Genomic DNA, 23,606 nt, shown 5'->3' with positions numbered 1-23,606 from the left:
AAAATATAAACATATATATATATATATATATATATATATATATATATATATATATATATATATATATATAATTAACAATGAATTTGATAATAATAAAATCGAAATTAGCCAACCCTACATAGTTATGGTTGTGTATTTATATGTACATGTACGCACATGTGTGTATGTATATATATATATGCCGCATATATATATAGAGAGAGAAAGACGGGAATTTTGAGGAAGGTGGGAGATGGTGAGACCTCGCCGGAGGATGCAAGTGGATGCTGCAACTTGCAAACTCCTTTTGGACTTAGTTTAGGTGGAAGATTATCCTTTCCTTTTTTTTTTTTTCCCTAATTTCTTTCTCTTATATTACTCCCAAGCCACAACGGTGGCCGCACCGCGACTTTGTATTTTTTTTTATTTAAATATTTTCTCTCTCATAACGTTTTTTTATATATATAAAATATATCATGTGGGTGACATGAATGGCTTTCACTCGAATTATAGACCTTATGTTTATATAATAATGTATTTAATCGAATGGACCCATAACCTTACGTTATCGTCGTAATGGATATATATATATATATACACTTATATATGTATATTCATCCCTTCATTGTTTGTGTGTGGAATGGAATTAATTACTTTCAGTATATTCTATATGAAATGGACCGTTTATAATGAAAACGAGGTTCTATCATTTTTCATAGGATGATTTCATGTTTTTGTTGTTTTGCATGGTAGTACAAATATAAAGATATCACATGTATGGACACACCCGGTCCTAGAATTAGTTCGGGCCTTGGTAATTATATCTGGTTAGCCAAAAAAAATATATCACATATATATACCTCTCTCTATATAAAAATTAATGTAGTCGGTTAAGTAACGATTGTTTAGCAAATTTGAAATTTATTTCTTTCTAGTATAATGTTTATCAAATAAACATCCGAAAATTTAGGATATTTGATCCGAATATATATAATACCTCAAGTCTTAGATCGATTGTAATTATTTTTTGTTCAGATTTTTACGAATTATTTATCAAAAAAACTAAATTTCTTATAAAACTAAATCCAAAAGATCATATTTTGTATATTAAATTCAAATGCTATCTCGTCGCTATACCAATACTCAATATTCATATATATAAAAACCAGGTATTTTGTGACGTTCAGAAAATTTTAAAATTTTATTCATAAAAAAATCCGGTAATGGCATCTGAAAATATATATGATTTATGACTTCTATATATATATAAAAGGACGATAAAATGTAATATCTTAATTAATTGGTTGAATTGGAGAATTCAAGAAACGAAATTGATAAAGACAAAATAGATGAGTGTGATATTATTATTATTATTATTATTATTATTATTATTATTATTATTATTATTATTATTATTATTATTATTATTATTATTATTATTATTATTATTATTATTATTATTATTATTATTATTATTATTATTATTATTATTATTATTATTATTATTATTATTATAATACAACCAACGACCTTTTGTGTTTCGTAGGATTCTCATGTGTAACACTTTGAGTTCCGACAAGAGATGTTATTGCGGACTTTTTCTAGGAAACAGTTCTTAAAAAAATCATGAAAATCTTACTGGTCCGATAATCAAATTAATCAAATATAGAATACTCTTTTTTTTTTGTTAAATGAATATACGCCAAGATTTTGTCTGACAATTTATATAATTTTATTGGATCAAATGGAGAGAGAAAGAGAACTTTCAAACCTTTTAATCTATGGGAGAGGTGGAAATAGTTCATATTGAGTTTTTGGATTGTTTTGGTTCATTTTAAATTTCGTTTTTATTTAAAATATTTATTTTTTTAAATTATTTGAATCAATTTTTAGAAGATGATTTTATATTCAGTTTAAATTAAATTATAATTCAAATAATTTGGTTTAAACATATACTATCTAAACAATTTTTAAATTAAATTCAATATAATTTTCTAGTTTTATATATTTGAATTAAATATTTTATGGTGATCAAAATATTTCAAGTTCTTTAACATATTACATTAGAATATATGTAAAAAAATTTATTTAATAAATAAATATATGTTTTCCTAGTAATATATGAACATTAGTTAATTTAGTAAATATTTAAGAACAAAATATCTTTGGGTTCCAATTGCACAAGGAATAATTTGGTTTTTGGCGTAACTTATTGATTTTATTATTATTTTTGGTTGAAGGGCATAACCTCTATCGCATGAAATATATTTATCTATCATTATTATAATTAGCCATATATATATATATATATATATATATTCTGTAATTATAGAATGTCATAATCACCGTTAAAAAGCCTTTACGTTTATATTAATATATAATTTTTTTTTGGAACGAAACGAATGTAAATAATTTTATTTTCTAGGAATATGATTATCTCTTTTGAAAGTTCAAAAAGAAGAAGAGGCTGTTGGGAAACTTCTCTTTTGCGAAAGGAGATAATAGCTTCAACAACCTTCACTGACCAATTTGGCTTTATTTCCATTTTGCTCTTTTTTTGGGGGCCATATTCTTTCTCCTTATTTACTCCAATACCAAAAATAAATCATATATATATATATATATATATTAAAAGGTTTTGTATGTATTCTATTCGGATTCCATTGTTGTTAATAAACATATTTTGTTTACAGATAATGTTTACAAATTTTTATGGAAAATTTTCAATAATTTAATAGCCATAAATGGGCATGAATTTCACGAGTTGCAATGGATATGGATAGTAATTTACACACACCACACACATATATATTTCGTTAATTCCTAAACTTCATGGGCTTGATTCTTAATTAGTTAGAAAAAATCTATCATTTATTCCGTGGAATCTACGACCTCGATGCCCGTAATTAAAAAATAGTAACCAAGAAATCCTAATAGCTACAGATTAAATAAAATATACTTTTTTTACATCAAAGAGCTGAAATAACTAGGGGTGGACAAAATAACCGAATCCGAATAAACGAACCGAACCCGACCGATAAATATCCAAATCGAATCGAACCGATTAAAATAATATACCGATTAGATATGAATATTTCAAACCCGAAATATCCGAACCCGAAATAAACGTAAATCGAATAAACCGAACCCGAATTAATCATAACCGAAAATATCCGTTTATCCATCTATATATCATCAATTAATATATAATATATTCTAAATCTAATTAGAAAAAAATATTATAATGATATTGTTTAATAATCATAGTATATAAAAAACGAAATATACATGTATTTTAATATTGTTTTTGTTATTTTTATAAGGTAATTGTTTGAATTTTTGTATCGTTTTTTGTTTGGATAAATCGAACCCGATCCGATCCGACCCAAACCCGAACTCAAAAAACCCGAATTTAAAATAACCGAACCCGATTAAACCGAACCCGACCGATTGCCCAACCTTAGCAACCCTAGAAATAACGTATGCCTTCCATTTAATAAAATTAATTATTTATTTATTAAACTTAAAAAAAAACATATGGGCTATGGTTATTTAATCTCACGTTCGATACTTTGAGACCAGGCCCATAACGGCCCATCAATTTCGAAAAACCCAGGCTTGCAATGGCCCATCAGTTTTGATAAGCCCATTACTTGTTAACGTTGGATTTTATCATATTCTACGTGTGTAAAAAGGAACAATGAATAAACGTATTAAGAAAAAAACTCGAAAAAAAAAAAGAAATCTTTATACGTTCATGTCCTCCTCTCCATTGGAGTTGTCGCATCTCTTTCCTATGTTGTCTGCTTCGTTTACATTGCAAGGATCGTTCCCCTTACGAGTCAGCTCTCATGATCAAGAACATGTTCATCTTCCAGGAAACTGAACTCGAACATGTCGTGCCCATCCTGAGGATTCACCTCTTCAAGCAATGGCAAATCATAATCAATGCCCGAACCCTCTGCCTCAACTTTTGGAAGTCTCCAATCTTGGCTTCGCAGCGGATTAGCCATGTCCGACTGTGTTCTGTCCCTCTTTGAGATAACTGATTCATCGGCAACCATGTCTTGTTCTTGGAAGCTCGGCCATGGAAGCGTGTTCTCGTTGATGTCACCGAGAAGCTCATCCACGTCAAACATCTCCTCGGCGGAGACATCATTCCGGCAGTTCTGATCAGTTCTTGTCTTGTCCAGACAACCGTGATCAGCAACAGTCAGTGACTCTGACTGTCGTTCCTTCTCTTTCTCCTTCAGAACACTGTTCCAATACTCTAACTCAATCTTGCTCAGCCAATCATGCTCGGGCATATATCGTTTCGCCTCCCTCTTCATCTCTTCCGAACCCGAACCCGAACCCGCACCATTATCCACCTCACCATCCTCCTGCTTCACACGGACACCACTAGGAACCGCCTTACTATCTTCCAACATGCTAACCTCTGACTCATTCGACGTGCAACTTGCGATGTCAGAGCCGCAAGAACAAGATGAAACCGCGGGCCGAGGGAAATTCAGACGAGCTAAGGGTCCGTACATTGCCTTTGCAGCTTCGTCGTAAGCGATGGCGGCCTCGTAAGCTGTCGGGAAAGTGCCGAGCCACAGTCTACTAACCCTATTAGGCTCTCTAATCTCAGCTACCCATTTTCCCCAAGTTCTTTGCCTAACCCCTCTGAAGTTACAGCGAGTGTTTTCGGGTCCTCCCTTCCCTTTCATACACCCTTTCTTCGACCCTTTTGCGGGCATTTTACGTTTCGGTTTCTCGGTTTCAGTAGAAGCTTCTATGTTCTGGTTGTACTCTTTCCACCTCTTCAATCGCTCGGCCACTGTCGTGCCGTCTCGTCTACTCCTCGATTTCCTCTTCCTCGAAGTATCCGTTTGAGATTTAACCACGTTTCTGCTTTGATCATAAACTGCCATCTCCGTTGGATGGTACTCTCCCAAATCGCTCAATCTACAAGACGTGACAGACTTCAGATTAGGACAAGAATCCAATCGCAGACTAACAGGGAAAGACGACAGACACAGACACATACTGTCTGAAAGTCAGAGCGAGTGGGTTGAGTTTATTACAGAAGATCAGGAAATGAAGTGATTTAGATATCAGGAAATTCCCCGAAAGCGATGAAACCCAAAAATCGAAGCTTCAGGAAAACAAAAACCCAATCCCAAAGATCTCAACTTTCAGGAAGAACAATCACCACCCACAACAGAAAGATGGAATTCGATCGTGCCCGGAGAAAATCAACAGTCAAAGTTAAAATGAGCTTTACCTGTTGGAATCGCAACCGAGAGAATTCTTCGAAACCCCAGAAAATGTTCTTCCCTTATCAATCAAGATTCTTCAAATCAAAACTCTCTCGTACGGACAAAGATCGTTTCCCTTCGAGAGTTGTAAGAGTTCTTCGCAATTTATTGTTTTCCGCGTCTTTGCTTTCGGGAGCTTTCGCGTTTTTTTCTTAGGTCTCCCCCTTTCTCCCTTTAAGACAGCTTTGCAAATATAAAAAATATCTAAAGCTTCAATGGAAGTCGATGGATATTTATAGCATTATCGGGATATTTCTGATCGAGCGTGACGTGTCAATGTCTTATTCGATGTATAGTCTAAAACGTCCGTGCAACTAACACGTGTCCAGAACCTTCCAGAACCACCCGAATCGGATAGACACATAAATCACCCCAATAAAGTAAATATCGTTTAATTCAACACATATATATCTCTTAATAGTAAAGTCTGTTCCATTTTTTTGTTTATTTATATACTCTTTGTATATTCTCACATTTGGTCTCGGTCCGTGTAACTCGGCCCCTATATTTTATAATTATTTCCGTTTTGCCATTCTATATTCCACAACAAATCTTAGTCGCTTTGACTCATTTCTACTTCAAGGCAAATATCAAGTGGGGAAGCGTGCCTAATATTTCCAATCGCAACCTGCGTATAACAGCAGCCAAAACCGCCAAGTATCGCTCGAGTTCCAGATTTCGCGTTTCGAGTTTCAAGTTTTGCGTTTTGCGTTTTGCGCAGCTGTGAATATGCTTGATAAAACGGCAGCGTTTTGAGAGCTTTAGAATATAGGTTTGTTTGAAGCTTGCTTTGTTTGGATAGTCGAAGAAGGATGGGGAAGCAGCCGGTGAGGATGAAGGCGGTGGTGTACGCTCTGTCGCCGTTTCAACAGAAGGTGATGACTGGTCTCTGGAAGGATCTACCGGAGAAGATCCACCACAAGGTCTCCGAGAATTGGATCAGCGCCACTCTCCTCCTCTCCCCCGTCCTCGGCACCTACTGGTACTCTCTCTCTCTCTCTCTCTCTCTTTCATGATAGGCAAATCGTTTGATCGATTCATATTCTGCTTCCAATTTGGTGATTGGAGTTGTTCTTCGATCTGGTTGGTACGAAATTGCAGTTTCTGGAATAGGTTAACTCTTTGAGATTTCGATCAATGTGTTTTGATAAGTTTGTGATATCATCGTATCTGTGCAGCATGAGTTTTTGTTTCGTTTGTGATGGTGCTTGCTGTATGTTCATATGTCTCTTTCGATCGTTGTCGCGATATCATCGCCCATAGGCTTTTACCTTCTCCGAGATATTGTACAAGCATTGTAGAAGTGATTTGCTTGAGAACAGTGTAAGATCTGCTTGAGTGGATTGCTCAAGATAGAACCTGAACACTGATGGAAATGGGGATGGTAATGCAGCTCTGTTCCATGCCTGAGTTCGTATTTTTCAATTGATAGCTCGATACTTTGGCAGGAAATCGATTTAATCAAATGATTTAGGTGGTGAATCACACCTGATGTTACTAGTCTTCGCATCGGTGATTTCGAGGAGTTTAATTGATTCACCTTCACTGAACAAAACCTTTTCCATTGACCTCTGCTCAGAAACCTATCGACTGTTATTTGTTGGGATCTTCGGACATATGTATGTATTGTTTTCGCTTACAGTTACGGGTCGTGTATTGTAACTGTCCTCTGAGAAGACATTACCATTCTTCTGTTCTAACTTGCCTTGGTGAGCATGGCTCTCTTGTTAAACATACCGTCTTGTAAACTGAATTACGTGGATATCTCTCAAGCTAGTTAGTCTCCCGGAACTTTTTGGTGAATGTGTTTTGATTTCATCGACAACACTTCTTGAGTCGAGTCCCTTTGCCATTTCCTAGATGGGTTATTCCAGATTCCATATCCTGATCGATATTGATTTTGATTGTGGAACAGGCTCTTTGCATGGCTTGTTAGTTCTGTGTACCGAGCTTGACATTTAGCCTCGTGCATAGGTAGATTGCATTGCCATAGCTCGAGAGGCCTTTTGGTATATCTTGAAGGTTTTGTTGTGTCATCATCATTCATCAAGTACGTGCCTTTTTCTTTCCTAGGTTCATACCCGTAAAACTCCACGGATCAGTGTACTTTGTAGTCTTAACTGACAGTATCACATATCGAACTTGTAAAAAATCTTTGATAAATATACAAATTTTAAAATTTTCAAAAAAGGATACGAATTTTTCCTAACTATATCATAGTGGTATTTGAGAATAATTTAAGATTTAATTTTGTGACGTTTTTTAGAAAATTATTTAAAAGTTCATAGTTTAATATAGAAGTTTGGAAGAGTTTATATTTTTATTTGAAAATTTTATTCATACATTTATTAGTAATACATGAACATTGCCAACACCTTATTAGTCTCTTGATAGCTTTTAGAAATTTTCTGAGGCGATGCAGATTCACTTTCACTTCCGTTAGATTTACGGTGGAAGCTCGTCTGTAAAAATACTGAACTTGTACATGAAAATAAGGAAAAGTTTTCACACTTCTGAATTTACGGGCTTTGTTCTTCGAGCTCCCTTTCCCCTGCCTTTCTCCTCTTTCCTTTTTTAGCCAAACACTTTTTTTTTATTTGCAGATTTAAGTTCTACAACTTACGGGCAGAATATTTATTTATTTATTTATTTATTTTAAAATAATAAATCTGCATAATGGAGTTTACAGAAGAAAGAAACCACGAAATGCAGGTAAAAACTCAAAGAGAGAAACTTGAATTCAGAAAGCACCAAACCAGCAATGGTTTCTTCTGAAAATATGAACGTAGGCTTTCGGGCATTAGCAAGCTTCTCTGTCTATGCAAGCGGGAGAAGGTGGAGTTAGAGCATTGTCGTTTTTATCTCGTTCCTTCAGTATGATCTGAGAATTCGGGCTTCGAGACTCTTTCCAAAACCTCCTCGGGGGGCTGGACAACATTCCGGGACCAGACCTCGGATCAAAAACCCCGTCCTCACGAGGCAAAGGCGATACCAATGGTGGTCGGTTATGGCAAAACTTGTCTTCTACTATCTCGTAAGAATTCGCAGTTCGGACTTCCTGTGCAAGAGAGCACCAGCAACAGAACAACCAGAGTGTACAATCCGACAACATCGGTTTACCCAAACAGAAGTTATAACCCGGTAATCTGAACCTTTTCCTCATCTGGATTCTCCAAAACCCGCCATAGAGCAACCCGAATAAACAAAGGACGATTCCAACAAACCCGAGTGCCTCCCTCACCATTTCGTCTTCGATATTGACCGCAGCCAATATGAATATGAAGAAAGGAGCGGTACAGAAGAGGATAAACGTTGCCACATGAACGTACATGTTGCCAAACCCGAGTCTCTCCATGTTCCACCCGAAGACACAGCACGTGCAGAAAAGAGAGAGATAAGCAGACGAATTATCCTCCCATATGTCGAGAATTCCTCCCCGCCATTGAGGATTTCTCACGGGAACTCTCATGTCATCCGTGGAAGCAAATGAATATCTCCTCTCTGGGGATTTCAACCTGTGATTAACCGAAACTTCTGTGCTCTGGACTCGGTTTTCCACATCCACATGCAGATCATATTCCTTCCCGAGTGGACTGAGGACAGTGTACAAACCCGCGATTGCAGGAGCGGCTATTGCAGTGGAGATACAAATGGCTACTCCAATGGCAGGTCTGTCTGATCTTTTATACCCTAAGTTCAGACCACAGAGAGCGTATTGGGCGAAACAGTTCAGATGAAGTAACATGATCACGACCATAATGTGTGTCCGTTCGTGCGGCTTGTATGTCCCGTTCTTGCAGTATATCTTCCTCAGTCTCGTAATATCGTCAGGTTTTTTCCATCTGCAGAGAAGAACGAGGTGGTAGAATCTTTTCGGGTGTTGGTACAAACACATTAGAGTGAACAAGGCGTTGAGGATTTGGTTGTTAACTTCGAACCAAGCATCTCTTTCGGATTTCTTGGGCAAAGCCCTGTTTAACATTCCGGTCATGACCATGAACAGAATTGCACCAGAGACTGCAACAGCTAAGATCCATATGAAAAGGGCAATGTTCATTGGGTTCCTAAGCCATTTCTTGCACATCTTCATCAGAGAAACCCACTCGATTTTCCGGGAAAACACTCCACTGATTCTTTCCCGGAAACTGTGGCCACTTGAACATGATGTCGCTGGACGTGAAACCTCATCCCTCTGCCCTGCAATTCCCTTGAACTCATCAGATGGTGACCCGAATTTCAGAAGCTTGATCCTGCTAGAAGCATCAGGCGACGAACCAAAGGCCCATCTCCTAGGATATCCATCACTAAGCAGAGTTCTTCTAGATGTGGAAACATCAAGAGGGTATGAAACCCTAGTTTTTCCGCCATTAGAATCCTCAATCTCAGGTTTTTCCTCGCCATCACAAGACGAACTCATTCTTGCCCAGATCTTTTCTCAAGCAAAGCGAATCAAAGTCACATGCTTTGAGGCGTAAACATTAGTGGGCAAAGCGTATAAACCGTAAAGAAGAGTCGTGAAAAGAGATTAAAGGGAAAGATTCTAATCGCCGACGAAGATTCTTACCACATCCAATTCAACAAAGTATTCAACTTTCTTCATGGAAGATGAAAAAGGAAATGACCCAATTGGACGACTTTGAATTCCGAACTCGCGCGAACTAATATTCAAGTAGCGAAATTCCAATTTGGCAGCAATGACAGAGAAGATTCTTCTGCGAAGAAAACCCGGCAAGAAAGAGAGGGTTCTCATTAGTGGAAGAGGGAGACTAAAGCTCGAAGCTTTTGACAAATTAATCCCTCAAGATTAAAAAAGAGAAACTACGGGAATTGGAAAAACACGGAAATCGATTTGATTTCTAATTTTTTAATGAGTAAAAGGAGTTTTTTTCCTTTGACACTGGCCGCCATAATTGTCCCAAAATATCTACTTTTATTTTTGTTTGTAGTTAAAAATTCATGTGAAGGACGATGGCAACACCGGTCCATGTGGCTTGCTTCGTTCAACTACTATATTATAATAATATCTACAAAATCAATTATATAACAGTTTTTGGAAACATACGCAAATTATTAAATGAAATCGATATTTAAAGTACGGTATTTATCAAATTATATTAAGAATTATTTCATTTTTTAAATATTAATAAATCATTTATCTCTGTCCCGCCCGTGAAAATATAAATATACCTACAATAATCTTATTAGGAGTCGAGTTGTGAATCATCTGCCCGCAGCAGAACACGAACAGAATCTAGGCCCAATCATCTGATCGGTCCAAACACCAGTTGGCCCAAAATTCTGTTTTTGATATATATCGACAGGGATGGCGATTTTGGGCGATTTTGATGTGAAACAAAGTTGATATAAAAATGGAGTTTTATAGTTTTTCTATAACTAGAAAATAATTGAATGACCGCCTCTATATATCAATTTGTCCACTTTTCACCCGCATTGTATATAGTCGGATACCCGAAATATATAGATAAATGATTTTTAATTTGAATAATTAAGGTTTTAAAATTTTTAGAAACTAATATTGAATCCGTTGTTGATCAAAGATCGAAGCGAGATGAGACAGTTTCTGATATTTGAATAAAAAGGAGAAGAAAAAAGAGAGTGGGAATTCCATATGAATTTCTCCAACCATAACTAGGGCTGTCAATTTAGATCCGAGGTCCAAAACGCGGTCCGGCCTAGTCCAAAAATTAGCAGGTTTTGGGTCTAAGTTTTTTTGCCTGAAAAAATCGAGTTTTCAGGTTAGACTCAAATCGGACTTCGGATTCGAGTCGGGCCGATCCGAAGGCCCGATTTTTTTTTAAATAACATTTACAAAGTGAATTATGCGGATCGGCCCGATCTGAACCCAGAATACATAGGATCGGACTTCGGACTTAACTATATAGGTCCGAAAAAATCGGGTTGGTCCGAATCCGAAACTTTCGAACCGATATGGGCTCGGACCAGGCCGACCCGATTTACATTAGGGTGTCAAAACCCGCCATAGAGCAACCCGAATAAACAAAGGACGATTCCAACAAACCCGAGTGCCTCCCTCACCATTTCGTCTTCGATATTGACCGCAGCCAATATGAATATGAAGAAAGGAGCGGTACAGAAGAGGATAAACGTTGCCACATGAACGTACATGTTGCCAAACCCGAGTCTCTCCATGTTCCACCCGAAGACACAGCACGTGCAGAAAAGAGAGAGATAAGCAGACGAATTATCCTCCCATATGTCGAGAATTCCTCCCCGCCATTGAGGATTTCTCACGGGAACTCTCATGTCATCCGTGGAAGCAAATGAATATCTCCTCTCTGGGGATTTCAACCTGTGATTAACCCCGCACTCGGCCCAGAAATTTCGGGCTCGGGCCGCCCTGATTTTTTGGGCCTATATAATTAAGCCCGAAGTCCCTTTATAAATGTTATTTTTTTTCTTTTTTTTTTAAATTTTCGGGCTTTCGGACCAGCCTGACTCGAGTCCGAAGCCCGATTTGAGTCGGTCCGAAAGTCCAAATTTTTTGGACCAAGAAACTTCGGCCCAAAGCCCGCTATTTTTCGGACTGGGACGGGCCGGGCTTCGGACCTCGGACCCAAATTGACACCCCTAATTTATACCCCAGCCATAACCCACCAAAAGTTGTAATAATAAAGGATTATGGATTCGATGTAACAAGCACACAGAAATCATTGGATATTATGATGCAGACTGGGTTGGAGACAGAAGCGATCGCAAATCTACCACCGGATATTGTACCTTTGTAGGCGGAAATCTTGTCACCTAGAAAAATAAGAAACAAACTGTTGTTGCAAGATTGAGTGTAGAGGCAGAATATCGGGTCATGACAAATACCACTAATGAGTTTATTTGGTTGAAGCAATTGTTAGGTGAACTTGGTATCATCTCAGCAAAACCAATTCCTCTATATTGCGACAACCAAACAGTTTTGCACATTGCCGCCAACTCTGTGTTCCACGAGAAAACGAAACATATCGAGGATGACTGTCATTTCATACGAAAAAAGATTACACAAGGGATAATCACATCTATATATACGAGAAGTCAAGATCAACTTATAGATATCTTCATAAAGACAACAAGTTCTTTTGTTCTCAACAAAATATTCTCCAAGATTGGTATTTCCGAACATCGCTGACCAGATCTTAAAGGGAATGTTGATGAACGAGAGCACAACAAAGACCCAGAATTTGGGAAACATGTCGTCAAAGAAGAGATACCAACACAAACAGAAGATTTTAAGCAACAAAATGAGAAAAGTTGTTACACGAACGTTAGAAACAAAGATATCTTGCTGAGAGAAACAAATCAAGAATAATTCTTCTTATTCCTCTATTTTTCTTATTATTGTAATTATGTATAATGTCTGAATCTCTCTTTACAGTATTGGAACAAGAATAATCAGGATAATCATTATTTTCTTCTCTCTCCACTATTCTACATGTCCCATTTTTCCTCTTCTTCTGCCTTCTGACATCTTCTTCTATCTTTCTGCACATTAATTGTTCTTCTCGTTGTTTTAACATTAACTCTATTCTTATCATTAATTTATTATTCCATACAATAGTGTAGTTGGAATGCACGCATCTCAAACCCCAAAAATGATTTTTTTTTACTTAATTAAAAGACTAATTTTAGAAACATAACAAAAACATTGTTATTTATACATATATTTTAGAGTCTAATATTAATAATATGAATCTGGTCACTTTGTACCGTTAATCATGAATCTAAATGGGTAATCTAATTATTTGACTAGGTCAATTTAACTATTCGTCTTCGAAGCAATCACTCATTTCTATATACATTTTTAGATAATCTTGACTTTGGACACATTTGCTCAAGTTTTGTTATATTGAAAGCAATCAAATCTCATGGTGCTTTTTATTTACGTACGCACGTCGTTTTTAAATAGAGTCTCTTTCAATATAGGTTCCATTATTTATTGTATTTTCTTCACCTTTACTTAAAGGTGAAACAACTATACAATATATTATTGAGTACAATATATTATAGAGTTGAATGGACGTAGTTAGGAATTTTTAGAATCAAAAAACAAAAAAACAAAATTAACAATCAATATTTTGTAAATTTAGTTTTTCTAAGAACTTGGAAAAAAAATTTTAATAAAAAAACTAAAACTCTTTGGATTTACAAATACTACAGCATCCAAAAATTAAAAACCAAAAACAAAAAACTAAAGTAAAAAATCCAAAATAAAAATTATCACCAAGGATTGGATTTTCGCCGGATAACTGTAGAAGAAAACGGCCGTGTGGTTGGATCTCTGTTCCCGAGCGATCAAATCCGACAGCAAACGAATCTGAGAGAATCGCAACGAATAAATTACGTCCGAACATGACAGTGTCGGTCAGGGAAAAAATATCCGAAAGGTCACGGCAACAATGAAGTTTGTGACTAGTTTATGAAACCCTAATTTTTGATAACATAACGGGAATAGTTTAGAAACCCTAAATTATGTTACCATGACTAAATTTGTAGCATAAGTTTTAATTTTTATTTCCCGTTACAAAATTATATCATTTTAAAATTTACTCGCAACTACAATATTAAAAAATAAATACCATATTCAAATGGTGTGTATGTGTGTATATTATATAGTAAAGGTCAAAGTTAGATGCAAAGGATTGAGTTTATAATTAACCAATTGATTTGTTAGAATCCGTTATATTTCTAAAAACATTTGAATAATTAATCATGACTTAAACAACCAAATGTTATTGGAGATATTCCTTTTACACAAGCCATGCTTATGGATACAAAATACTAATATTAATTTTTTTTAACACATTCATATAATCATATATTTTGAATACCTAAAAAATTCTCCTAGTCTCTAATTTAATACGCCGTATTTATAGTTATTTGATTACATCAATCGCCATCCCCATATAATCTAACTTTTTGTAACATTAATTATATCTAGAAGCTGTTTTTTTATTACATTTAAAATATTATTTTGTTATTTTGTTGGTAAATATATTTTTTTTATTGCAGTTGTATATGGAACCATCACTAAGAATTTCGTCGGTTTTACAAAAAAAAGTTGTAAATATCGATAAGAGTCTCGACATTAATTACCCAACAAACGTGCCTTTGACCATCTAACCTTTAAACTGTCCGTTTAGTTGAGTATGTTAATTACGTGGATATTAGGTTTTTAGTTATATTTTGGGTGATGCATTTTCCATTTCGATATTTATATTAGTTTCCGATTCGGTTATTTTATTTAGATTTTGTGGATATTTTAAAAAAATCTAATATGAATATATAAATTAGTTAACGACTCTGATTTAAATAAATTTCCGCATTCCGATTAAAATAATGAATTTTATAAGTACTTTAAAATGTCTATACGACTTTTGAAATCATTTCTAATTTTCTATTGATTTGTATTTTTTTGGGAGATTTCTTAAATTTTTTGTTTTTTTTTTAAAAAAATTTTAAAGTTTTTATATTAATCCAATGATTGATAACAAATCGAATAGCTATATGAATTTTTTCCTAAGACAAATTATCCTTTTAATAAATTAATTCCCTTAATTTTTTTTCTCCAGTTATTTTATAATCTAATTCGAAATGGATTAGTTCAATTATAAAAAATTATAATCAATCAAATTTTACGAATTATATATTACTGGATTAAATCGGAGGCATTTGCAGTGATACATAGTCTAAGTGTTGTGTGAATTATTTCTTCATTAAAATTGAGAAATGGTCACCGAAATCTGTATTCCTTTTACAGTTAATACACAAACGTCCAAACACGGCAATGTTTATGTACGTAGAATTTATAATTTGGCTTGGTTGGTGACTGATGCCCGTAATAATAATAATAATAATAATAATAATAATAATAATAATAATAATAATAATAATAATAATAATAATAACAATAATAATACATAAATTGAAAAGTAGGATTCGGTCTACAGATTCTAAACGTTAATCAATATGAGGAGCAACGAAGTCTTGACAATTTTCGGACATCTTTAACAAACTTGGAATTGTCGTTACCAAAAAAAAAAACTTGGAATTGTTTTTTTTTTCTTGTCAAGTGTTTGTTAGAAAACGGATATTTGTCTAATCCATATCATGTGATATTTACTACGTTAGGTGGCTTTGTTTGGCATCCGTATTTTTCGATCTACTATTTAATATTTTTTTTAATATTAAAATGTGAAGTTCTTTAATTTCCACGAATAATAATAATATTTGACGGTGGAGAATGATAATCGTGAAGACGAAAGAGATGTAAGTCTAATCTATATGATAATTGTTTTTCAGAGAGATAATTAATAACAGAGATTATACTATAATTCGTGATGATATTAAAATATTTATGGGTTTTTTTATTTGATTTTATTTTAATTTCCACGAGAGTGATGATAGTCGACGATGACGAAGATGAAGGAGACGAATGACCTAATTTTATACTACCAATAGGGTTTTGGAGTTTTCTCGATTACAGTCGCCGCTAACAGCCAAATATTACCAATCAGTGTGATTGTGACGATTAGGGTTTCCAATGTAAAACACGTTCTACATCGCTATATATAAATTCATCACATTTCCTTGCAATTATGTATATATATAATGTGTATGTATAGTACTGTAACTATGTGTATAAACACTTGTAAATAGGGTGTACTGAAATAAGAATATTTATGTTTGTATATATACGACCTTTAGTGCTGGAATATTCCAAACTTGATAAGGATATCGATGTATACAACTCCATTTTTTTTCAAAGTTATTATTGAAAAGTAAAATGTGGGAGCAAAATTAGAAAAATATAAAAAGGAACAGAATCACTTTTATTTCTATATCTTTACTTCTTGTTGTATTGCAATAAAAATAATCTATATATTATAAAAAAAATTCAAATGAAAAAAAGGAAATACAGGTAAATTAAAAACAAATAAGCTACACAATATTTGAATATTGGGTATAGTATTGTATCTATTATTATATTTAATAACATTTCAAAATCTATTACTTCAATCACATATTTAGTTATTTTTATTTTAACAATTACAATTTATTATTATCTCTGATTTTAATCCAATCGATGTGTTATAATCAGACCAATTAGACATTCGAAAAATTTTATTAAAATTTTATAAAAATTTCTTTAGAAATTTAACATTTTTAATCAAAAAGTGTAGTAAAAATGTGGATGCATGTGACTCATACCTTATGAATGGTCCGGCCCATGTATGTATAATCAATTCTTCATGTTAATCAACTAATTCAAGAGCACCTTTAACGTACGCATGCATGGCTTCTCACCGGAAAAAATTCAATCCTTATAATTAATCGTTATGTAATCTAAGTTAGTGTAAAGAAGTTAATACAATAATCGAACGATTAGAAAAGAAAATTAAAACAAATATTTCAACTCCAAATGTCATTGTTATAAGAATTGTAACGGGGTACGTACCAACATTTTCAAACTGTGGCCGACACGAAAGCTTTTCATGCATGCAAAAACAAGGTGCGATCTAATCATGCTTTTTATTTACGTTTTCTTTTTTTCCAACGTACAAAAAAGCCGTCCCATGCATAATTAAATTTTTTTAAAAACCCTTCAAATCAATTACAGAGAAATAGAAATTTCAACGCGTGCGTTAGGTCGCCTGTCTCTCACTTTACCTCCCCTTTCCACGTCTCTATATATACCTCTGTTCCTTTGCACTTACTCATAGTTCATACTATCATCATCATCATCATCATCATCATCATCATCATGGCTACTAAACACTTCCTTTGTATTGTGGTTCTTGTCTTAGCACTACTTCACGGTAACGTCGAGGGGCAGCTTACGACAAATTTCTACGCGAGTTCATGTCCGAAACTCATCCCTACCGTCCGATCCGTCATGCAATCCGCCGTCAAACGCGAGGCAAGGATCGGTGCCTCCATCCTCCGCCTCTTTTTCCATGATTGCTTTGTTAACGTAAGTATATACCCATTTCGTCTAGTGTATTAGGGGTGGTCATTATTTCGGCTCGGTTAAGCAAAACCGAATCAAACCAAATAACACTTTATCCGAACCAAATATGATATATAAAACCCAATATTTATAATCTTTTTAAAACCAAATCTAAGGTAAACCAATTGAATATAAAAAATAACCGGGAAAGCGAATATTGTTTTAGAAAAATGGACAATTTTATTGATAAAAATCAAATTCGAAACAAATTTAATATAAAAACCGAATGTGTGTAGTTTCTAAAACTGAGTATGAACTGAATCGAAATTGAATATAAAAATAAAACAGATTATTTCTTTGAAAAAATCATTTTTATCGAATTGAACCGATATAAAAACTGAATAGTATAAACTTTTTAAACCGAAAAAATTCAAACAGAAAATAATTGAACCCAATTCAATCCGAACCCGAAATGCCAACCCATGTCTAACTAAGAAAGTGGCTCGATTTTACTAACTAGGCAATAGATACGTATATAAACATGTTAAGGGATGTGACGGCTCGATTCTACTAGACGACACGTCGAGCTTCACGGGAGAGAAAAACGCCGGCCCGAACCGGAACTCAGTTCGAGGTTTCGATGTCATCGACAACATCAAGACCGCAGCGGAGAAAGCCTGTCCCGGTATCGTCTCTTGCGCCGACATCCTCGCCATCGCCGCTCGAGACGGAGTTGTCCTGGTAAGTCCCCTCTTCTTCATATATACATATACATATATATATATATATATATATATATATTATAGTATTATACGAAACGGTGACTTGGTACACAAGGAAAGGTTCACATCATTCGGATTAACCCTTAGTTTCTGCATCGTTTCTTGGGTTCCATGTCCGAACTGAGTCATCCGATGAAATCAGCCTCTGGCTTCCTTGTGTCCCAAGCCATCATATTCTTCGTATATCTCAACAATTAGCTTAGGGTTTTCATTTATTTTGGGTGATATTTCTTGTGGAATTTAAAAGCTAGGGGGACCGAGTTGGGAAGTGAAACTCGGGAGGAGAGACTCGAGAACAGCGAGTCAATCCGCAGCTAACAGAGACATTCCAGCACCAACTTTCAATCTGAGTCGACTCGTAAGCAGTTTCAGTAATGTCGGACTGTCCGCCAGAGACATGGTTGCTCTCTCCGGTTCGTTTCCTCTTCATATATTCATTCATTTTACAATTAATATACAACGTGAATGGCTCAGATTTGTTTTAAAATAAATCCAAGATTCTTGTGGTGTCGGGAAATTAGTCGGACTAGGGATTTTAATACCCTACTTTCACATGTTCACATAGATTTCCGCACCATTTCGGCTCGGTTTGAAAAAATTGAACCGAACGATACATAATCATATATCCGATAATAAAAATAATTAAAAAATAAAATTTCTTCAAAAGCATTCTTATCGTTATAAAATGGAAGAATGATATTTTCCACATTATTTAATTTATCCAATAGTATAAGGTGAATTTAAAGTACAATACCACATAATAAAAGTAGAAGAAAACACCTTCAAGTCATTGCAAACGTCACACACACGGACATAAAAACTATAAATTAACTACCAAAATATTAAATTGAATAACCAAATCGGTAAATTAATTAATGAATTAATTATTCAGGTGGGCACACGATCGGGCAAGCTCGTTGCACGACATTCAGAGCAAGAATCTACAACGAGAAGAACATAAACAGTGCCTTCGCCGCAACACGTCAACGGAACTGTCCGAGAACTAATGGATCCGGCGACGGAAACCTAGCGCCGTTAGACATTCAGACGCCGACGAAATTCGACAACAACTACTTCAAGAATCTCATGGTTCAAAAGGGTCTCCTTCACTCCGACCAAGAGCTCTTCAATGGCGGCTCGACGGATTCGATCGTCCGTACGTACGGAACCAAACCGGCGACGTTTAGCTCCGATTTCACGGCGGCGATGATCAGGATGGGCGATATCAGCCCGTTGACCGGTAAGAAGGGTGAGATCAGGAGGAATTGCAGGAGGGTCAACTAAAGTGAATCCCAACCCCCACGTGTCGGTTTCCTATTGGGTGTTTCAGTGTATTAGAATAAGTTTGGTGTTCTCCGAAGATCTTGGAACATGCATGATCTAAGCGGTTGTTGTTGTCGGAATCCGGGTACTTGAAGTGTGTATTTCATTTCCTCTTTTGAATTAAAATGAAATCTAAAGGATTTATCTTATTTTGTTAGGTGATTATAAGAAGATTGATTTCTTTCATTCTTTTAAGTATGTATAACTGAAAAGGAATCGAATTTGAGGTCCATGAGAAAATGCACCAAGACCTGATTCTCTCCATTTCTATAAGTCAGATGTGGACTTCGTGACGTTTTTATACCCTTAAAACGACGCCAAGTGTCACACCGTGCGACCAGAACGTCTTTCTCTCTCCACGACCACGAGGCACTAGAGTTCCTTTTGCTCGAAACGTATGAACCAGAAGAAGACTCGAGGATAGTTCCGTGCGCAATTCAGAAATTTACGAGCTTCTCTAACTTCGCGAAACGAATGCGATCATCTTTCCTGTTTGTGATCCTCAGGAACAAGACGAACCCTAATCATGAACTGCTCGTGCACTAATCGGTCTTCGTCTCTGATTATCTCATCCAACCCGTCGTTTCGCTTCCCCGGTTCTTCCTTCCCTTCAAATCTCGCCTTCTCGGTCGGTCTCTCTCCCTTTCTCTTGCTCTGAATTTTCTTGGGTTTGATTCGAAATCGTGGGAACAATCATAAATTTTCTGGTTTTTTTGCAGACATTGAAAGGTGAGACGGTGGTGAAGCAACGTCTGGTAGTGAAGAGCGCTTCTGGGTCCGATGAAAACGGATCCATGAATGGGTTTCCCGTCAAACCGAACAAGCTCTTCATGCAAGAGGTACTTCCACTCGAAAGCTCGGAACTTTTTTTTTCCCCATAATGTATTTGATTGTTCTCGTTGTGTTGTTCGGTGAATTTAAAGATCACAGTTAGGGTTTCTTTTTCTTGGGTTTATATCTCTGAGATAGGAAATTAAATTACTTGATTGCTGTCTTGTTGATTACAAGGCGATAGGAGCTGAATATGGAGAAGGGTTCGAAACTTTCAGACAGGATGGTCCTCTTAAAGTCGATGTGGTAAGTGACACTGGTGCTCCTTAACGTTCTACCAGATTTTAATTTGGTTTCAGGTTATAGAGAGAAATTATGTATGCTTTTGGTGATCTGTGATTTTAATCAGAAGTTCTGTTTGGAGCATACATTATGTAACTTGTGATTCTTTTTGTAACCAGGATTTCTGGAACGAGAGATTGCAAGAGGGTTTTCTTCAAAGAATACGCTACGCAATGAAACCGGATGAAGCATATGGACTTATTTTCTCGTGGGACAACGTCGTGGTAACTTCTATAAACTCTTTGACACCATGTAAGAACCACAAAAAAAGATGAAGCTGAATAATTTTTCACGCAAGTTGATTAGTGAAATTTCTTGTAGCTAAGAACGAGATAAACAGTACTTTGATCCTATTTCTGGTATTGATGGCAATTGTATGTCTTGCTTGAAATTTTAGTGTTTATTGAGAAGATATTGTCGTAGTGTTTGGTTTAATATGAGACGATTTGGAGTTGCATGGTCATGCACGTAATAGTTTTGGACTCGGGCATGGGAGATCTCTCATTTTCTCTGTTCGGTTTCATGTATCAAATGCTTTAGGCGGATACTCGAACTCTAGAGTTGGATGCTTGGAAGCAGCTTGCTGCTGAAGAAGGTAAGTCTTATCCCTCTGTTATCCAAATATGGCACTTGCCAATATAACCTTTTCGGGGAAAGGTTATACACTTCCAAAGGTATATGTAACGGCTAGTTAACATTCTATCATGGAGTGGATGCTTTATAGTATAGTCTACTTATTATGGTCAGTGACTTGTCCTTTGAACTTTCATATTGAGATTATCCACTAGAAACTTTATTAGACTCACTTTCAAGGTTTTTATACCAAAGTCGGCTAAAACTACCGTTTGGTGGTTTGGCCTCTGGGCAGGAAAAGCAACTGCAATTCTAGAAGAGGATAACATCCAAAGACTGATGCTTCATGCAGGAGCTGATCATGTGTTAGGCAAGGTTTGGGAATCTTTTACGAGTTATTATTTTGGTGGGCTTGAATTTCTAGCCAAACAAAAGCATATTTAACATTTGAAACTCGAGCCCTCATCTCGTGATGATATTCTTTGTTGAGTACGAGGTTGTATGGGACAGTGACACCTGAAATAGCTTTTAAACTTAGTTATATTCTCTGCTAGCTTCATAGCTGAACAGAAGGTTGCAAAGCTTTTTTTCCTTTCGAGAAAGAGAGTGGGGGAAAGTGACGGATTAACGGTTGATACTTGCGTCCTTTTTTTTTATAATATGTGGCCCATGGGATTTGAACCCTGGTGGGGAGAGACACTTTGTGCCCTCTTCATCACCAGGCCACCCCCACTGGGTTTTGATGCTTGTGTCCTTGCTTTTCTTGTTCGTCTTACTGTTTGCGAAAATATTTCAGGTGCTGTTTCAGGAGACATCACAAAGAGAAATAGACAGATTAAGACACAGGCTATCGCAGATATATTATGATAATCTTGTCAGAGTACGGTTTTTCTTTTTTCATTGCTGTCTACAATATCACAGAGGATACATCCTGTCGGTTCATTCATTGTGTTGTTATTATTATTCCAGCTCACAGAACCAGCGAAAGGAATCAGAGATTGGCTCGATGCTGTCTCAACTGCTCGTATTCCTTGTGCCGTGGTATCAAATCTTGATCGCAGAAACATGATCGATGCCCTTGAACGAATGGGACTTCAAAAGTATTTCCAGGTTATAACTCTAGAGGACATGATACTTTAGATAGATGAAAAGATAATATATTGAGTTGGTGAATGGTCATATAAGTGTGCATAACGGGTTTCTACTTTTTTTTTTTATAATGATCTTCATTGTCAAAAAAATTTAGGCAATAGTATCCGAGGAAGATGGTATGGAATCGATAGCTCATAGATTTCTTTCTGCAGCCGTGAAGGTATTAACAATTCCATGCATGTTCATGCATTCGGTTTCTGTTTATAAGTTGGAGAAATATGTCTCAGTGTAAGGAAATGGGTTTAAGTTCTTGGGAAAATGTCTATTTTTGTGCAGTTGGACAGGAAGCCATCAAAGTGTGTTGTCTTTGAGGATGATCCAAGGGGAATAACTGCAGCTCACAACTGTACTATGATGGCCGTGGCCTTGATTGGCACTCACCCGGCGTAAGAATAAAGCTCTCTTCCCCTTTTTGTTGCTCAACCCGAGATTGTTAACCCTCGAAAGAAAAATGGCAGGTATGATCTTGTTCAGGCTGATCTCGCGGTCGGGAATTTCAATGAGTTGTCAGTGATAAATCTCAGGAGATTATTTGCAAACAAGGGTTCTACTTTCATGGACATGCAGAAGCAAGTGATAGAGAAATCCCCGCCCAGAAGAAAACTCACTACCGACACCATATTCTAAGCATTTCAATCATCGAAAAGGCCGTGACACCGGGCAGCGATAAAAACAAAGCCTAGGAAATTTCAGCGGGTAGATTTTTTTCAGCAGAGGTCTTTGCGTGGAGAGGAAAGAGTATGTGTCTTTTCCTGCATTGTATGTAATCTCCGAGAAGAACGTATTGACTCGCCGGCCGTGCAGGTAAGCTTCACGACCTCGAAAAAGCCTTTTAAAGAAGAGGAAGAAGAAGAAACTTAAAGCATATACTAAAGGCTGAAACCTGTTTTGTTTGAATGGTCCATCATTTTCTGAATATTTTTGTTTTACATATTGGATGATTGGCAACAAGGCTGGCCATTCGGTTCGATTATTTTGGTTATTAACCTAATCGAGTCGAATTGGTTATGACTTTTTTAAACCCGAAATAATCTAATCCAAACTGAAACAAACGATTAAAATTTAATAACCGTTTGAATATAAATTCTCAAAACCCGAAATAAGCGAATCCTAACTGAACGGTTTACTCCTCTCCATTTATATATATATAATTTAATCATTGTTTTATTATTCTGAAAGTTATTTTTAAAGTTTGTATCATATAAAACAATTGAACAGGAGGAGATTTATTTATTTAATATTTTTATTTTGTTGTTTTTATATCAAAATATAGGTTTAGATTTTATCGTTGATTTTTTTAATATTATATTTGAATCGAACCGAATTTTTATTTGGTTATAATATAGTCAAGATCGAAATGAAATGAATAAAATTAATTAACTGTTTGGTTATAAATTTTTATAA

General features: G+C 35.7%; 5 protein-coding genes across 9 annotated transcripts; 3 read left to right on the top strand and 2 right to left on the bottom strand.

The window, feature by feature from the left end:
* Positions 1-3,580: 3,580 nt before the first annotated feature.
* Positions 3,581-5,467, bottom strand: LOC104823180 (dehydration-responsive element-binding protein 2A-like). The gene is made up of 2 exons (XM_010554619.1): positions 5,249-5,467; positions 3,581-4,929 (listed from the first exon to the last, which is right to left on the bottom strand). Exon 2 carries the CDS (start codon positions 4,893-4,895, stop codon positions 3,822-3,824), a length of 1,074 nt encoding a protein of 357 aa, XP_010552921.1. The 5' UTR covers positions 4,896-4,929; positions 5,249-5,467; the 3' UTR covers positions 3,581-3,821.
* A 396-nt stretch (positions 5,468-5,863) lies between these two features.
* LOC104823179 (cytochrome b-c1 complex subunit 8-like) lies at positions 5,864-7,436 on the top strand. 4 transcript variants are annotated; one of them, XM_019203799.1, is made up of 2 exons: positions 5,864-6,264; positions 6,461-6,724. In XM_019203799.1, the coding sequence occupies exons 1-2, from the start codon at positions 6,095-6,097 to the stop codon at positions 6,543-6,545; spliced, it is 255 nt and encodes an 84-aa protein (XP_019059344.1). In that variant the 5' UTR covers positions 5,864-6,094; the 3' UTR covers positions 6,546-6,724. The 4 variants fall into 4 exon arrangements, with proteins under 4 accessions (XP_019059344.1, XP_019059345.1, XP_019059347.1 ...); XM_019203800.1 differs by lacking the exon at positions 6,461-6,724 and adding an exon at positions 7,198-7,436 and having other exon boundaries at positions 5,871-6,264; XM_019203802.1 differs by lacking the exon at positions 6,461-6,724 and adding an exon at positions 7,257-7,436 and having other exon boundaries at positions 5,880-6,264.
* A 456-nt stretch (positions 7,437-7,892) lies between these two features.
* LOC104823178 lies at positions 7,893-10,254 on the bottom strand. Its single transcript, XM_010554617.2, has 2 exons — positions 9,847-10,254; positions 7,893-9,711 (listed from the first exon to the last, which is right to left on the bottom strand). Exons 1-2 carry the CDS (start codon positions 10,030-10,032, stop codon positions 8,083-8,085), a joined length of 1,815 nt encoding a protein of 604 aa, XP_010552919.1. The 5' UTR covers positions 10,033-10,254; the 3' UTR covers positions 7,893-8,082.
* A 6,777-nt stretch (positions 10,255-17,031) lies between these two features.
* On the top strand, positions 17,032-19,524 carry LOC104823177 (peroxidase P7-like). Its single transcript, XM_010554616.1, has 4 exons — positions 17,032-17,283; positions 17,809-18,000; positions 18,289-18,454; positions 18,934-19,524. The coding sequence occupies exons 1-4, from the start codon at positions 17,074-17,076 to the stop codon at positions 19,323-19,325; spliced, it is 960 nt and encodes a 319-aa protein (XP_010552918.1). The 5' UTR covers positions 17,032-17,073; the 3' UTR covers positions 19,326-19,524.
* Positions 19,525-19,743: 219 nt separating this feature from the next.
* On the top strand, positions 19,744-23,175 carry LOC104823175 (phosphoglycolate phosphatase-like). 2 transcript variants are annotated; one of them, XM_010554614.2, is made up of 11 exons: positions 19,745-19,992; positions 20,084-20,203; positions 20,373-20,441; positions 20,597-20,701; positions 21,018-21,072; positions 21,346-21,425; positions 21,847-21,930; positions 22,020-22,160; positions 22,297-22,362; positions 22,479-22,588; positions 22,661-23,175. In XM_010554614.2, the coding sequence occupies exons 1-11, from the start codon at positions 19,891-19,893 to the stop codon at positions 22,827-22,829; spliced, it is 1,101 nt and encodes a 366-aa protein (XP_010552916.1). In that variant the 5' UTR covers positions 19,745-19,890; the 3' UTR covers positions 22,830-23,175. The 2 variants fall into 2 exon arrangements, with proteins under 2 accessions (XP_010552917.1, XP_010552916.1); XM_010554615.2 differs by lacking the exon at positions 22,297-22,362 and having other exon boundaries at positions 19,744-19,992.
* Positions 23,176-23,606: the final 431 nt, after the last annotated feature.

This window comes from Tarenaya hassleriana, unplaced genomic scaffold, assembly GCF_000463585.1.
Source record: "Tarenaya hassleriana unplaced genomic scaffold, ASM46358v1 Cleome4, whole genome shotgun sequence".
NCBI lineage: Eukaryota > Viridiplantae > Streptophyta > Magnoliopsida > Brassicales > Cleomaceae > Tarenaya > Tarenaya hassleriana.
Note: the sequence above shows the minus strand (reverse complement) of the source record. Positions and strands in the feature narration are given on the sequence as shown.